This window comes from Meriones unguiculatus, chromosome 3 (assembly GCF_030254825.1).
Source record: "Meriones unguiculatus strain TT.TT164.6M chromosome 3, Bangor_MerUng_6.1, whole genome shotgun sequence".
NCBI classification, from domain to species: Eukaryota; Metazoa; Chordata; class Mammalia; order Rodentia; family Muridae; genus Meriones; species Meriones unguiculatus.
Window position 1 is genome coordinate 184,077,582 of NC_083351.1, and position 16,310 is coordinate 184,093,891.

At 38.3% G+C, this 16,310-nt stretch overlaps 1 protein-coding gene across 4 annotated transcripts in view; it reads right to left on the bottom strand.

The window, feature by feature from the left end:
* Nucleotides 1–16,310, bottom strand: part of Astn2 (astrotactin 2) — a 995,804-nt gene that overhangs the window by 347,267 nt on the left and 632,227 nt on the right. For all 4 annotated transcript variants that reach the window (XM_060381206.1, XM_060381207.1, XM_060381208.1 and 1 more), the window contains one exon: nt 9,241–9,429. In XM_060381206.1, the coding sequence (XP_060237189.1) occupies nt 9,241–9,429 (189 nt within the window). The remainder of the gene's footprint in view (nt 1–9,240; nt 9,430–16,310) is intronic.

The following is a 16,310-nucleotide window of genomic DNA, read 5'->3' on the forward strand; positions in this document are numbered from 1 at the left end:
CAACAGTACTTAAATAACATTCTGATTGACTGTCTATCCTCTGTCTAGCTGTACAATACCATCTTCCTTTCACCATCATCATCATCACCTCCACTACCACCACCATCATCATCACCACCGCCATGCCATCTTCTCTTGTTCATGCTTAGCACACACTGTGCCTTTGAACTTTATTTCCAGCCCTGTGACTTTTTCACTTACTTTCCTAAGGTTCTTATCTGTACATTCCTCATTCTATTACATCCCTGGAAGAGTCTTCTACATACCTAAAAGTTAGTTAATTTTACAGGTCTTGTTCAACATCTCTTTCCAGGAAGATTCCCTGCTTCTCTCCCTCAACCAAGGTGTGGTTTGATGGGTTTACAGAATCATTCTTTAGCCTCCAGGCATCTTTCCATCACGACCCACACACAATGCAAAGCAAGCTTGGGCAGTGAGTGATCCATGTATATGAGAATAAAACCGTTAATTATCATCTTCCTCTTGTCATTACAAGTACTTAATGTGGCCCAGTACGTAACAGGTATTCAAGACAAATGTAACAAATGGGGATAAATGGAAAAGCACAGCTGGAACCTCTGAGCCCAAGTTCATTTCTTTGCATCATTCCATTCCATCTCACAATTAATAAAATAAAAACAATTTATTTCTGAAGCATGAGCTCTTCGAAGAGAAAGGTACCAATTTTGCCTTTTCATAAAGCAAATATTATAAAAATTTTAGTGCAGTGGACACGATTAGCTAAAGGTGCACAATGCTTGGCCAGGTGGGATGGGGAGATCACACATTGAAGTGTTTATTTATAAAAGAGATGGCTAAGCACATTAGTGCATTAGCAGTGTAAACAAGATCGTAGGGGAATGGCAGAAGATACTTAGGAGAACAAACTGCCTGGAGTCACTTTGGAAGCACCCACTATGAACAAACAATCACTGTGCTAATTACAATTGCTCTGCTAATTACAATTACTGTGCTAATTACAATCTATCCTTATCTGTTCTGTAGGTTCCCCATGGACTTTTACTTCAGAGTGCTTAGACCAGACTGAGTTACGGCCTGCATTTGAGTGTAATGAAATTGCACTTCTTCAAAAATTGTCTCTGCTTCAGATGTCTCAATGATTCTGTGAGCCATCTCCCTCCTAGAAAAAGTACATAGTCAGGGATTTTGAAGCCAGAACATCTAAAAGAAAACTAAAAGAGAGGAAGAGAACTGAGTGTTGATGTGAAATAGACCTTGTTGGTTTTGTTGTTTTAGTACCTTTTACAGACTGGAGATGCACTTTTAGGTCAGTCTGGAGAACATTTGAAATGTACTATGTACAGCTTGGTTTTCTCACAAAATGACCATGAGCATAGTGAGAGATTCTGTATTAAGAAGAAAACTTGAGATTAAATTATATTAGGGCCTTTCTTCTTTCACCATATAAGGGGCAAGATTAGAAGGGCTTATTTTTAAATGGCTTGAAATTCCTTGTCTCCTCCACCTCCCTCCTTCATGTACACACACACACACACACACACACACACACACACACACCTAAGAGTTATCTTTGCTAGCTTTAATTTTATATTTCCCCCAATTAAACTAGTAGTGTTCACAGGAGGAGATCTTGTCTCAATAATTTAAAAAGGCAAAGTTTTTACTTTAGCCAGTGTCCGTTCTAGACGAGCTACTTTCGACTCTTCTGGAGTTGGAATTCTTCTGTTGCTTCCCTAAAGCAGGCTAAAATCCATCTCTTTGAGGTAAACTAGCTTTCTATTTCATGCTGTAATGGCTGGAATTATAGCAGGCATTATAGCAGGAGCATGCTCAGGAGGTGTGGACCTGAACCACAACCCTGGCTCTCTACACAGAGGCAGGAGCCTCCTTCGTACAATTGACTCCCTCGTTGGAGCTGCTCTCCAAGTATCCCTGTGCCCATCTGTGAAGCAAGGTGCATGGTCTCTAGACAAACTGCCCTGTATTATGCTCTGAGGCATTATCAGACAGAAAAGAAGAACAGTTTTCCCTGGGTCTGAAAACTGAAACATATTCTCTGTACTTGGTCAATGGAGAAAGGGTTATGGGAAAGAAGCTTCCATAGGATTCCATTGCTCTCTCCATTGTCTCTTTTGTCATGGGCCTAGAAACGTGGTGCCTAATTACAGACAGGCAAATGGAAGAGCAAGAATTCTTCATCTTCATAGCATTTAGGCATCTATGCTCTCCACTCAGAATGAAACTGTGGTCTAACATCTTGCTATTCAAAGTAGGGGTCACAGTTCAGGTCATTGGATATTCAGGTTTTCAAGTGCCATCTATCACCTACTGAAGTAGAGCCTGAATTTTAGTACATTACCCTTAATGACTAATATGAAAATAAGTATTTCAAAAGTACTGATATAATTTAAGAGTTCAGAATTCTAAAGGGACAAACGGTTTTCAGGTCCAGTATTGATGGTGTGGATTATATGCATTATTGATCCCAAAGGCACATAGACACATCTGACAAATGGCTCCACTACTTATAAGCTGTGTGCTTTTTGTTACTATGCAATGAACCCCCTCACCTTGTCTACTAAATTCAGAAACTATGTTAGATATCTGAGGTGGGTAGCTCAGTGGTGTGGCTCTTGCTCAGCATACAAAGGACCCTGAAACCAAAGGACCAAAGAATGTAGAAGAAGGAAAGAATGTAATGGTTACATTACTCTTTCTATATGTGATGGGAGAAATATCTACCTATGCTGCTCACAAGCAGACATTGAAAAAAGTGGAAAAGCATGTTTCTACAGCATCAGTTATGAACAAGGGAATTTAAAATAGGCCTGAGGACGTGATAAGTTGTTAAGAGTGAAAGGGAAGCAGGAAGTGGGACGACTGAGGTTGCAGGCCAGTCAGCCTCACTGTTTCCATGGATCTTCTTGGTGCCCTATGCCATTGCTAGATTCGTCATCTAATATCTTCAATATCATGCTGGAGGGAAGGGAGTAACCTCCCACTGTCCAACATCACATTTCGCACACACACACACACACACACACACACACACACACACACACACACATATATATATATATATATACACACACATATATAAGAGTCCCTCATTCCTGATGAAATGTATTTCACTGCAGGACATTCACACAAAAACAAAAGGGCCATAGATGAATTAACACATTGGAAAATTTAGTTTTATAAGCAAGGCTGTCTTCAGCACTCCAGGGGACGCTCTGAGCTTCTGTTCTTTCTAACTAACGTAGCAGCAAGCTCACAGGTCTACCTCCCACAGACACACAGCACAAACGGCAGAGCTTCAGTTTCTGCCTTGACAATGTCATTTAAACTTTCACTAATGTTTGTGCGTCCCTCATTAAAGTATGCTCATGTTTGTTACTAAGTGTGGCATTCATTAATATATGTGCATTCATTAGTACGTGGTGCATTTCTTAAATATATGTATAGAGTGGGTAAGAATTGAGAGGATGACCCTAGCCCCAGCACTTACCTCCAAACTAATTGAACAATATACGTTCAATATTTGTACTTTATATACATATATATTCTGTATATACACAGAATGTTTCCTATCCATCACTGAGATTTTGTAATTGATTGTTTCCAAGGCACAAACTAGTGAATTTTGATGTACACACACAATACAGATTTTAAAACAGAAAAAATATAAAGAAAGAGACTAAGAAAGAAAGCCCCCCCCCCTTCTTTTTTGACCTCAGGAACCAAATCCCTTTACTACTGTAGGAAGAACTTGTGAGAGTAAAGTTCCCTTCTATAACTAAGAAATACTTATAATCGTAATGGCTGCTTTCTGGTGCTGTGATAATTAAATGATAGTGGTACCTGTGTCATAGACCAAATACTGGAGATGGGTGGAAAATCCATAACTTATGAGGAATCTTAGGCAAATGCCACCTCTAATACAATATTTTGTATGAACTCAATGCTGTTTAGGGTATTGGATGCCTTCATGCCTGACACTCCTATAGCAGCATTCACAGAAGTACATAAAGATGATTCTTCTGTCAGATCAGATTCCTAAATACCGGGATGAATAGGGTCTCTGCCATTCTATAATGAATGTAATATAATTAACACAAAAATGCTGACCTACCCATCACAAAGATTTTGAAACTGATTGTTTTCAAGGCTTAGACTAGTACATTTTGAGATATACCTGTTTCCTTTTGTAGGGCTAAATTGATGGCCACTTTATAATAGATACTAGAAAAACTTAATATGCTATTAGGACAAGCCATATACAAGCTACACACACGCTTAAAGATTAAAGAAAAAAAAAGGAAAGAGGGTGAAAAAAGGAAAATCCAGAAATAGAGTATGTAATTAACACAGCAAAGAGAGATTTTTAAAAAGAACCGCTTAGAACAACTTTCGCTTCCTGCGATCTGACTCAGTGTCCTCACATATGGAATAAGGCAGCATCACTGATGAAGACCAGCTCTCTTCAGATTCTTAAAGACAGCCATTTGTCTCACCAAGTGTGGGTGGTTGGGTACTGATTCTGAAATTCCACCTTTTAATCGGAACTCTCTTGTTTTGCTTTAAGATATGCGCATATGATAAACAGCAGATTGGAAACTGCCTTCCTAGTAACTCTATCACGAGCTCATATTCTTCACAGGTCATTCTTGAGACCTGTGACTAAATGTCTGTCACTAGCAGAGCTGCCTTATTTTTTGATGATGGAGCTTTTGCAAAATCTCCTATTTTAATTTGCTCACCTCTCTTCCTAAGCAACCTTTCCTCTGCCATTTCTGAGACCCCAGGCTCAATAATAGTTCCTGACTGATGTTTGCCCTAACCTCTACAAGCTGTCACCCACATTGACCTTTCTTCCTCCTTGGAATGAAATAGGATGGATAGAAGAGGGGTGGAGTAAAAACAACAAATAAGAAGCCATCAAATGCCATCAGCTTATGAGTTTATCTCCAGGCCGCAGGTCTGCTGATTCCCACACTGATCAAAGCTAAGGGAAGGAGGGATCTGATAGCATCTCTCTCCGGGTCATTAATACCAGTACCAGACCAAAAGGAATTAGAAAGAAAGCCTGACCACTAGCTAAGTTTAGGGTTAGTCTGATATGAGACCATCGGCTCTTCGCATTTTCACAGCACTTGACATTTTTACTGAAAGCTTTTATGTCCATTCCTGCCCATTTGTACCTGGTTCTTAATCTCTCTCAGAACCAGGAAGTTTCTTAAACATGACCACCCACCCTCCTTGGAAGAAACCACATTTCAATTCCATATGAACACAATGTCTTTCTTTTTCTGTTTTATCATTTCTTCTTCATGTTTTTTTTCAACGCCTTGAGCCTTCAAAACATCCCAACTCCCTAATTTGTGTGTGTATCTACTTCATTTCTTCAGCCCTTGCAGAGCTGTCACCTGTCTTTAACTACCTCTTGGCTTGTTTTTTATTCTCTTCATCTGTGTTTCTTTTCCCCCAGCGTGTCTGACCATTTCTTCTGCACATTTCCTTCCTCTGATCCTTTTGTTCCACAGTGTAGGGTCACACTAGGCTTACTGCTCACATGTTCTGCATAACTTAGTCTAAACATCTCTACATGTATATGTATTGCGTATGTATATGTATGTAGCCTACATACAGCAGCCTGAGCGAGGTAGCCTCCTGTTGGTAGTGAACCTGGCATTCTCCCATGGCTCCTGGCTACTGAGATGGAGGGTGGAAAGCACGGCTGTGCCTACCACATGAAATGAAGAAGTAGCATACTCTTCTTCTTCTTCTTTTTTTCCTTCAGAACTTGAAATAGAGGGAGCTATGATATGAGAGTTAGGAATCTAAATTTCATTCTCAGAGAAGGGACTCAGAGAAGTCTCAAATCATGGTGAAATATAGCATACACTAAGCCTCAACTAGTCTATCTTTATACTCATCTTATTCAGAATTAACTTTAAAGCATTTTGTGACGCAATCCAGGTTGTTCTTTTAGGGTTTTTTTTCAAGGGATGAAATTAAAAGTCTTTGATCCGCAGGTATCAGGCTGTATGGGGGGCAGAGGGAGAACAAAGCAGAGCTGTGCTGTGACATGGCGTGCTATAGACAGTGCAGACTTGGACCTCTCACGCAAGGCAGTTGTCAGGAAAGAAAGCATATGGAAGGATGGCTGTAGAAGTGCCGGCTGGCTACTTGCTAGGCTGGACCAGAGACTACTTGGAAAAAGGAAGAGAAGGAGGAGGAAGTGAGAAATGACAACTGCCTTTGATGGTGAGAAACTTGAGGGCTTCTTGGCAGACACAGGAGCCCCTGCCTCTTCTCTCTTCAGGATTTAGCAAGTTTGTGCCCGTTTGGGTCTTCCCTTTAAATGAAACTGATTCTTATATAACGGAATAGAAACTTGTACATTTTGTCATTTATCACAGGTCAGACAGACACTCCAGTAGTTACCATGAGAAATCAACCAGCATCCAAGATATGGTGATCATCACCATAACTGCTACCTGGTAAAACGAAACCATTAACAAATGAGGCAAAAGAAGATGCTTGTCATAAAACTGAGACATGCAAGCATGTGTAGCTCGGATCCATTCCCTGGGATTTGCAGGGAACGGATTTCCTTTCTTGGACAGGAAAATGCCCTTATAGCTTTCTTCCAAAAGGCACTCTTTGCTACCCCTTCAAACTTCAGTTCCCATGCCTTGTCCTCAGAGATACTTTCCATTCTTCCTACTAATTCATCTTAAATGATTTTATGTGGCTATTCTTTGGAAAATACAAGTCTTTCTTAGAATGCTGCTTTGTGAATTAAAATTTGCTTTTATTCTTCAATTGTGCATGTCATTGTTTATGCTTGTAAATTCCTTCCTCAAAGAGAAACAATGATTTATTTATTTTGTTTCCCCCCTTCTTACAAGCAGCGATATTAACACTTTGCATATAACCTATCCATTATGATATGACACATCTGTAAACTGTTAAATTTAGTTTTGTACAATCTGATTGTAGTTTTGTACAATCTCAGCTTTGAGTAATACTTCATCTAGACTGTCCTTTGATTTCTTTCACAGACCTTCCCGTGAAGCTGTATTGAGTTTTGACTTGAGCACTTGAGCAATGAAAAGAACTAAGAATTGGAAGTTCAGGCTGTTAAAACTTCCACTGTGACTGCCAATCACTTCTTTCACTCTTGAATTTTCTCTCAACTCTTCCCTTCCCTTGCAACTATTCAATGGATCTCATAATTTTTGCTTCAAATTCCTTTTCTCTTGGATATAATTTCTATCATCTCAAGGTGAAACCTCAAGCACACATAGATCTTCCACTACCGACACCTGATAGACACCCTTATTTTCACACTTTCCATATAACCTTTCCACAATCCTCCAGTGAGGTAAAAAATGTAATTTATTCATTACATACTCCCCTCCTTGCATGATTTAAGGATTTCCTCATGCTTGTTAGAAAACAGACTTGGTCTAGCGCACCATTTCCTATCATTAATCCTGTATCATCCTTCTCAATGACACACTCTCTCCCATTTCCTGAAGCAACCAACTTTGTTCCCCTCTTAGATTAAAACCATTTCCAGTGCTGACTTCTACTCATCTGCCAAGTATTAGCTAAGTAATACTTCATGTCAGCAGTCAGCTTTCAACCTTACTATTGCTATCTAGCCCAACAGAGGCATATTTAAAACTCCATTCAAGCCACAGTAGATTCCTTGAATCTACTGTGAATTGTTTCCTTGAAACCTCATATTTATACTTTAAGCAAACATGTTAACATCCTGTGACAGCTATGCTTAAGTATCAAGGTATCTGATGTCATGAAGTCTCATTTTTACAGCTGATTCTGAACCCTAACTTTCAGTGGGTCTAGCCACTTCATTTTATGGCATTTGCTTTTAAGTAGTAAAATATAAGATGAGGTCACTCAAAAATATTTTAATTCATCAAAGTAGCAGTGTATATGATCTCTAATTTCCTAGAAAAGAGGTTTATTTAAGGTTATTTTACTTTTCAGTTTCTCGTTTGTGGAAAGGAGAAAACAGGAGTCTCTATTTCACAGGCCCATTGTATAGATGATGGTAGAGGAAATATTTTAGGTGTGTGCTGAATTAATGTTGATGGTAATTATCATAGTTTTTATCAATAATAGTGGTGAAAAGATCAGCAATAATAGTAATATGTTATGATATTTGTGATATCCAAAACAGTGGAGATGAATTTAATATAGGGTAATTCTTAATAAAAAATGGCCACATTGACTTTCCCATCCCAATAAATGCTACTGTTGATAAGATGATGGGTTGGATGATATGTGTTACTGCTGATTCTGATAGTCTCTATAGTGAGAAGGAGGACTCTGTTTTGTAATGATAGCTCACTTCCTTTTTTATGAGTAATTGTATAAAATAAAGGGGACTTTTGTTGTTCAAAGAAAATCTACTTTTATACTTGGATAAAGTCTTCTCACTATACCCTCAAAAAGATCTTTATAAAAGTATAAATAAACTCCATCCCAGTGCATCTTTCCTGAACGACCCTACTTTCTTCAATTGTCCAAGAAAGCCCTTTCTATCAATTCTGCATGCTGGTTCTTTGTATAACGTGATCAAACCAAGACATTGTTCTTTTTTCCATTGAATATATGTTTCTTTTAATTAGTCATGTACTACTGTATCACTAACAGAGGAAAAGTCCTTATGATTTTACTAGGACAACAAAAGCAATTTCTCAGAAGCTCTACTGAGATTTAAGGAGCCTGTGTAGACAGACAAATACAGGGAGAGAAGGGGAACAGTGAAGGACATGGATGCCTTAGAAGCATCTGGGAAAATGTTAATGCAGAATGTTTCTAGGTGATAAGATTTTTATTTTTAATTAATTACATGCCATTAGTTTTGAAATTTCAGAATAGCATCTATAGTATACTTAGCTTTCAATAAACTAAAAGACACATTAATTAAAAAAGATTCATTAGGTTTACTAACATGAAATGAAAATATATGCATAGGTTTACTAACTTTGAAATGAAAATATATGTATAGACATAGAAGAGGAGGGTAAAACAAATAACAACCACACCTTAGTGGAAAAGCTACCGATGGAATACAATTTGATGACTTCTAATTCCCCCTGGAGAGTATTGGGAAACACAACAGGGTTCTGCTCTACCGTGCCCATACTTTCCTCCCCAAGCCGGGACTCTTCACCAGCTACTATAAATATACAGACTGCAAATATATCTGCCCCATACCTGAAGGTCATTTGAAAGACTTGGCCTTGGTTTACGTGCTGGGTCCGGTTGTTGTAGCCATGGAGCATCTCTCCAAAGAGGGTGTCATTGAATTTGGAGTCCGGTTTGAGGCACTTGGGACCTTCACAGACATCCGAGAGCATTAGACAGGATTTCCCATCAGGAGCCAGCTTGTACTCTTCCACACACCTGCACACAAAGACAGCTGAGGGTTAACTTCACATGCTAGGTGCACCCACTGACGGTGACCTAAACCAGGGGCTCCTTTGCCTAAAAACAGGTCATAGTTTAAGCATGGAGATGGCTAATTTGTTTGAAATCTATCTAGGGCACAGGTGTCTAGAGAGAATCAGATTAATCCTGAAAATTTATAAATTAAAGGAAAGTCATTTGTGACTCTTTAAAGGAGCTGAGGGGGACACCAGTATGCACAGCCAAACATAATAAGGCTTAAAAGCAGTTTCCCACAAACATACCGATTTAGAAAGCATGACAGACCAATTCACAGGGAATTATTAACTAGTTTCCCAAATAAGCATCTATTCCCAGTCTATCTGTCAACCAAGGTTGAATGCACTAGGAAAAGTTAAAGTTTTCATTGCCCTTGTAGCAGAGGTGACCCATCAGGATCATAGACAGAGCACACAGTTGCAGAGATGACTCTGCTCAGTCATCAGTGTTAGTAGTCTCCCCTCGTCTCTCAGCGTCTGACAGCCACATGAACCCTCCACATGCCTTTGAAATAGGGAAGGGCTCCTTTGTGGACCAAATAGATATCAGAATGGAGAGTAGAAATAAAAGTTCCAATTTAAATATGTTTTCAGTAGACAACAATGAGATAGTGAGGTAGGAGAAGAGGAACAGTAGTCTCCACACCTGAAAATTAACACAGAAACTAGCAATTTTGAGTATATGTCCTTTCATAGTTCTTTTATAGATTTAAATACAGAGTATCTGGTATCAGGTAAGAGAATAAGCAGCATAATTGGAGAGACCCAAACAAATGTGTTTGGAAGACTTGGCCTTGGTTTATGCGCTGGGTCCGGTTGTTGTAGCCATGGAGCATCTCTCCAAAGAGGGTGTCATTGAATTTGGAGTCCGGTTTGAGGCACTTGGGACCCTCACAGACATCCGAGAGTATTAGACAGGATTTCCCATCAGGAGCCAGCTTGTACTTTTCCACACACCAGCCCGTGAGCATGAGAAAGTTACTTAACTGCTTTGGTTCCTGGGGAGACCCTCCCATCTGGCCATATCTCACTAGTATAACATGGGATCACATGATATATTGACTACAAAAATAAAGCGTCATTGAACCTCTCAAGTTCATTACAGTAGTAGCAATCATGCGGGTATTTCTATATACTAAGTCTGCCCTATCCACTGGTCAAATCATGTGTTAATTTTAGCATAATGAGTAAAATTAATATCACCTCCCTCGCTGAAAACATTACAAAAATAAGGATTCAAAGGTGAACCATATCACTGTGAGGGGCAAAGCTGGCATTCAAGTCTGTTTAGTAACCAAGCATTGTTTGCAAGCCTAGTATTCTCCAAATCTAGTATTTTCTATTTACATTTGAGCCTGGGTAGAGTGTTACATTTGAAGCATCATGCAGCATGTACTCTCTCATTTGTCTTTCCTCTCAAACACAGTGGAGATTACTCAAATTTGGGAGTAAGATGACTTAGGAACTCATAAGACAATGAGTGCAGTAGTTTGGCTGGAATATGTAGCCATGTGGCCAGGAGTTGTAGCTGACGAATGCTCAATACATGGAGCCTACTTGAAGGCAGAAAATGGACAAGTTGCATGAAAAATTGACTCAAGACCACTCCAATGAAACGCCATGATACTCTATGCATAAAGCAAGCGGTCACTCTTTTGCAACTTCCTGCTGGTCCCTCAGAGTACTTCATGGAGGCTTTGGTTACCTGTCCCTAGGTCACAAGTTCATACACAAAGCGCAGCAGAGGGCCAGAAAGAGGCCAAGTCCAGGACTCTTGCTGAAATCTATTCCTCATCCACCCTCTCTTCCACATCTGTTAGGCGCAACTTCAACACAGGCGAGCTGAATGGACACCAGAGTTCAGACCAGATCGCAGTTCCTCAGATAAGTCTGACTGCACCCGTGATCCCAGAAGGCTCCAAGTCAATATGAACAAATGGTTTACTTAGTAAACTGAGTAGGATTTATTCTTCATTATTCTTTCAATACCCACTCATACACACAAATTCCTGCACAACTGTGATTAAATATATGCTTGTTGTAAATGTGTAAACAAAATCAAAGTGTGTAAGTAAAACGTGGAACTTTTCCCCTACCACAGACTTCCTTTACTACTCTCATCACTGTTATCTGTTATATAACCTATTAAAATGTTTCCAACTTTTAAAAATACATATTTATATATGAATATCACATATAATATACATAGAGATGAAATCATAAGTGTATCCTTAATTATAGACATAAAAATCAGAACATATTTTCATAAGATATGCATTTGTACCTAATGTTGTTAGAGATATTTTTTCAAGCCATTGACTTATGGATCTGTCTCTAAAATGGTTATTTGGCACTGTACAGTACAAATATACCATAATGCTTTTAACTAATTTTTATTGATGGGCACTTTGGCCGTTTGTAGCTATTTGTTATTGCAAATACTGCCAGAATGAAGATCTTTGTAGATATATCACTGTGCACATGTTTATAATCTGTAAGACAGATTCTTAGAAGAGGGATGGCTGGGTCAATGGTTTATGAATTTTAAAATTTTGATAGATCTACTAAATGGCCATCTGTAGAAGCTCTACCACTTTACAATCCCATCATTGATAAATGAGGAACTTTATTTTTCTACATCGTCTATGTTCATTATTGTCAGTCTGAGATGGGAAAAATAACTCATTCCTCCTCAGATTTGCATTTCCTTGATGCTTCAGCCCTTTCTATTTCTCTTTCTGTGAATGATTTTTGTGCTTTGACCACTTTGCTGGTACAATATTTGTCTCTTTCTCATTGATTTGTACATGCTGTGTGTATTTTCTAGATGGTGACTCTACTATACTTACGTTTTCAAACTTTTTTCTACTCTGGGCTTGTATTTTAGTCTTGATTTAGATATCATAGAACCTCTGTGAACTGAGTTTTATGCAATGTTTAGAAACCCACAGGATAATACAATTGCCTTTTTGTATATTAGTTTAGTATTTTTAACATTTCTCCATCTTTAGCTATCTCATGTGCATGGAATATATTTTGTGTGTGGTAGGAGTAATTATTTCACCTTCTTTTTATTTTTTGAGAATTCCAAACATATATATGATGTGTTGGTTTCAAGTCTACCCACAGAGGATTGGTTCTTTGAATTCAATGACTTTAAAAAAGGTTAGACAATGACCAAAAGGATTCCATCTATTCACAAAATAACTTGAATTATCATTTTATCATATACTAAGTATAAATGTATAGGCAGCATGCACAGTTGAGTTTATTTTTATCAAATATCTATATATTATATAGATATATAATATTTATGTATTATATATAACATTTATAATATTTCTGTAATACACATTATATAAATATATAATATTGATCTAATATCTATATCTAAAATAGGTGGTTATGAGCCATCCAACATGGGTACTTGGAATCAAATGCTTGTCCTCTGCAGGAGCAGATCTTAAGCACTGAGCCATCTCTCCAGTCCCCAGCAGTAGAGTATGTGCTGGGGATTGCTTATACTGTGTCAGAGATCATATCTTGCACCCTTTACACTCTGTTCTATTCCTGGACATGCACTATAGCATATATATATATATATATATATATATATATATATATACATATACATATATATGTCACACATGTAAGTCATAGAGCACATAAAAAGCTTACACCTCAGATCATACTCCATCGGTGAGGGAAGTCAAGGCATAAACTCAAGGCAGGAACTTAGAGGCAAGACATGAAGCAAGTGCCATGGAGGGGTGCTGCTTACTGCTTTGCTCAGTTGGTTTTCTCATACTCCACAGAACTAGTTTCCAAGAGACAACAGCATGTACAGTAATTGACTGGAGAAACCATGCATTCTACAGACTGGTGTCTGTATGGAACAGAGAGTCACTGACAGACATAACCTCTTCCATGTGTTCTGATTTTTGGAGACCATATGTTACTGACAAATACTGTAAGATGGATAAGTGCTGTCAAATAAAATATAGGTTTCTGCATGCTTCTCATTTGGTGGATGGTTAATTTGTTTTAGTAGCAAAGCTTATCTCATCCTGAGGATTGCCACAACTTCATAGTTTAGACTCTTCCAAGTATCTATGTCCATTCATCAAATATTTTCTAAAATTTTCACTGAATTTTCAGATTGTTTTTATGATAATTATTGTTATTAGAATACTAATAGAATTTATGGGAGACATTATACTTTCAAGATTATAGCTATATATCTTGTATATCTAGGTCAATGGCATTTCATTCCGGATTCTGCCACTCAGAAACTGTGTGACCTTAAACAAACTCGCTACCCTTTAGGTATCCCTGTTGCTTATGTATAATGTAGCCTGTCACTTATAGTGCCACTGTACAGAAGAAATGCACTATGTTTATATTTCAAAGATATAAAGCTTTTATTATCATAATCTCCTCCGTTTTAGGAATGTTCTAATTAGGTCTTCTATTATAATAATAAAACACTATGACCAAAAGAACTTTGAGAATAAAGAGTTTATTTAAGCTTACATGTCAATCCTACTCCATTACCAAGGGAAGTCAAAGCATAAACTCAAGGCAGGAACAGAGAGGCAGGAACTGGAGCAAGTGCCATGGAGGGCTTACTGCCCTGCCCCCATGGCTTGCTCAGTGTGTTTTCTTACAGTCCACAGAAGCCCTCCCCAGAGACAGTGCCATCCACAGGGAGGTAAGCCCTTCCACATCAGCCATCAACCAGGAAAATGCCCCTTGGTCACAAGGCCAGTCAATGGAGGGACTTTCTCAACTGTGGCACCCTCTTCCCAGTTTCTGTACAGTTGACAGACCAACCAGAGCAAGGACTGTGATCACTTCTCACTTACATCTTCTCTTATGCTTCCTCATTAGTTGTCTGCGGTTTGAGAAAAGCTGCTGATAATTTTTGTGACTTTATTTTCGTTCAATCAAACTAATTAGTTTCAAAATGTGTACCATAATTTCCTAGTGATGTGGCCACATATTTGAGTGTCAGGATGATAGCAAAAGCTGAACAATTTTCCTTCTTGTTTCTTGCAGTTATACATATTTAGTTCTCTTATTTATACATTTTCTTCCGGTTTACATTTCCTACATATTCATGATTTCAACTTGGAATTTATGTTTTCTAAGACTATGATACATTTTATCAAGATTTCATGTGTGTTTCTATAACCCTGCACATAGTATTCTCATTAAATATGTTTATCTTTTATGTGTTCACAGTTATGTCCTTTGTTCACTGTTTGTTTGTTTTACTTCTCATGTATTTATTTGAGATCCCTCCCCGTCCCTTTCTTGAACAAGCTTTCTGCATTTTATTGATGTGTCTTTTCTCTGCTTTATTTAATCTACTCCTGTTTCCTGTTTTCTCCTTCCTCCAATGTCCACCCAATTTGTCTTTCTGAGTGAGAATTGATCATCTTACCCAGGGTCCTCCTTGCTTAGCTTCTTTAGGTGTACAGATTTTAGTATTTTTATCCTATATTATATTTCTCGTATCCACTTATAAGTAAGTATATACCGTGTGTGTCTTTCTGCTTCTGGGATAACTCACTCAGGATGATTTTTTCTAGTTCCCACCATTTGTCTGCAAATTTTATGATTTCTTTGTTTTTAATTGCTGAGTAGTATTCCATTGTTTAAATGTACCACAATTTCTGTATCCATTCCTCCACTGAGGGACATCTGGGTTGTTTCCAGGTTCTGGCTATTACAAATAAAGCTGCTACGAACATGGTTGAGCAAATGTCCTTGTTGTGTACTTGAGCATATTTTGGATATATGCCTAGGATATTGCTGGATCTTGAGGAAGCACTTTCCTAATTGTCCTAATTTCCTAATTGAAAGTGAAAGATTGATTTGCACAGTGGTTTTTACAAGTTTACATTCCCACCAACAATGGAGGAGGGTTCCCCTTTCTCCACATCCTCTCCGGCGTGTATTGTCACTTGAGTTTATTTCATTTACTATTGCCTTTATTTGGATCAGTTCCTTCCTGCTTCTCTCTTTATTTTGTTTAACAATATGTTTTCTTTTTCTTTCTGAATCCTGAGTCAGATGCTTCATTTGTTTATTTTCAGTCTTTCGAGCTTCTTAGTAAATTCCATGGAGCTCCTGACTGCATCTTTGCCTTCATGTTGCCAGTCTGATGCCTTTTTTACTTGTAAGGATGTTGTAATTTCAGCTTGACTTCTTTTTCATACCCAGGTGGTACTTAGAACATTCTTTTTCTCCTTCCCACTCAGTCTTTGTGTCTTCCTCTCTGTCTCTCTCTCCTCCTCTCTGTGTGTGTGTGTGAGAGAGAGAGAGAGAGAGAGAGAGAGACTACACTCAGGTGTTGAATTGTACCTTCCATCATGCTTAAGGCAGGCTCTCTTATTGTTGGCCATTGTGCATGCCCGGCGAGCTAGTCATTGAAATTCTGGAGTTCTCTCTTGCCTAACTGTAAGGGCAGTAAGATTACAGACAGGCAATACTGTATCAGAGATTATGTGGGTTCTGGAAATCTAAACTCAGGTCCTCACCTAAGGCATATCTACATTACAGAAGACAGGAAGGTTTTGTTTTGTTGTTTTTCTTAAATTTCAAAATAGATCCATTCCCTTTTTATTATTAATCCATAATGGTCTAGGATCCCAGTCTAAGAAGGTGGCATGTATAATATACTTTGGAAAATTCATTGAAATTTTATACTAGCTCACTTAAGGGAGACACAAATTATCAAGTTCAGATTTTGGAGCTAATTACTCCTGACTTCAAATAGGGGCTGTGCTATCAACATCCATATGACCTTGATCAAATCTATTAACTGTTCCAGAT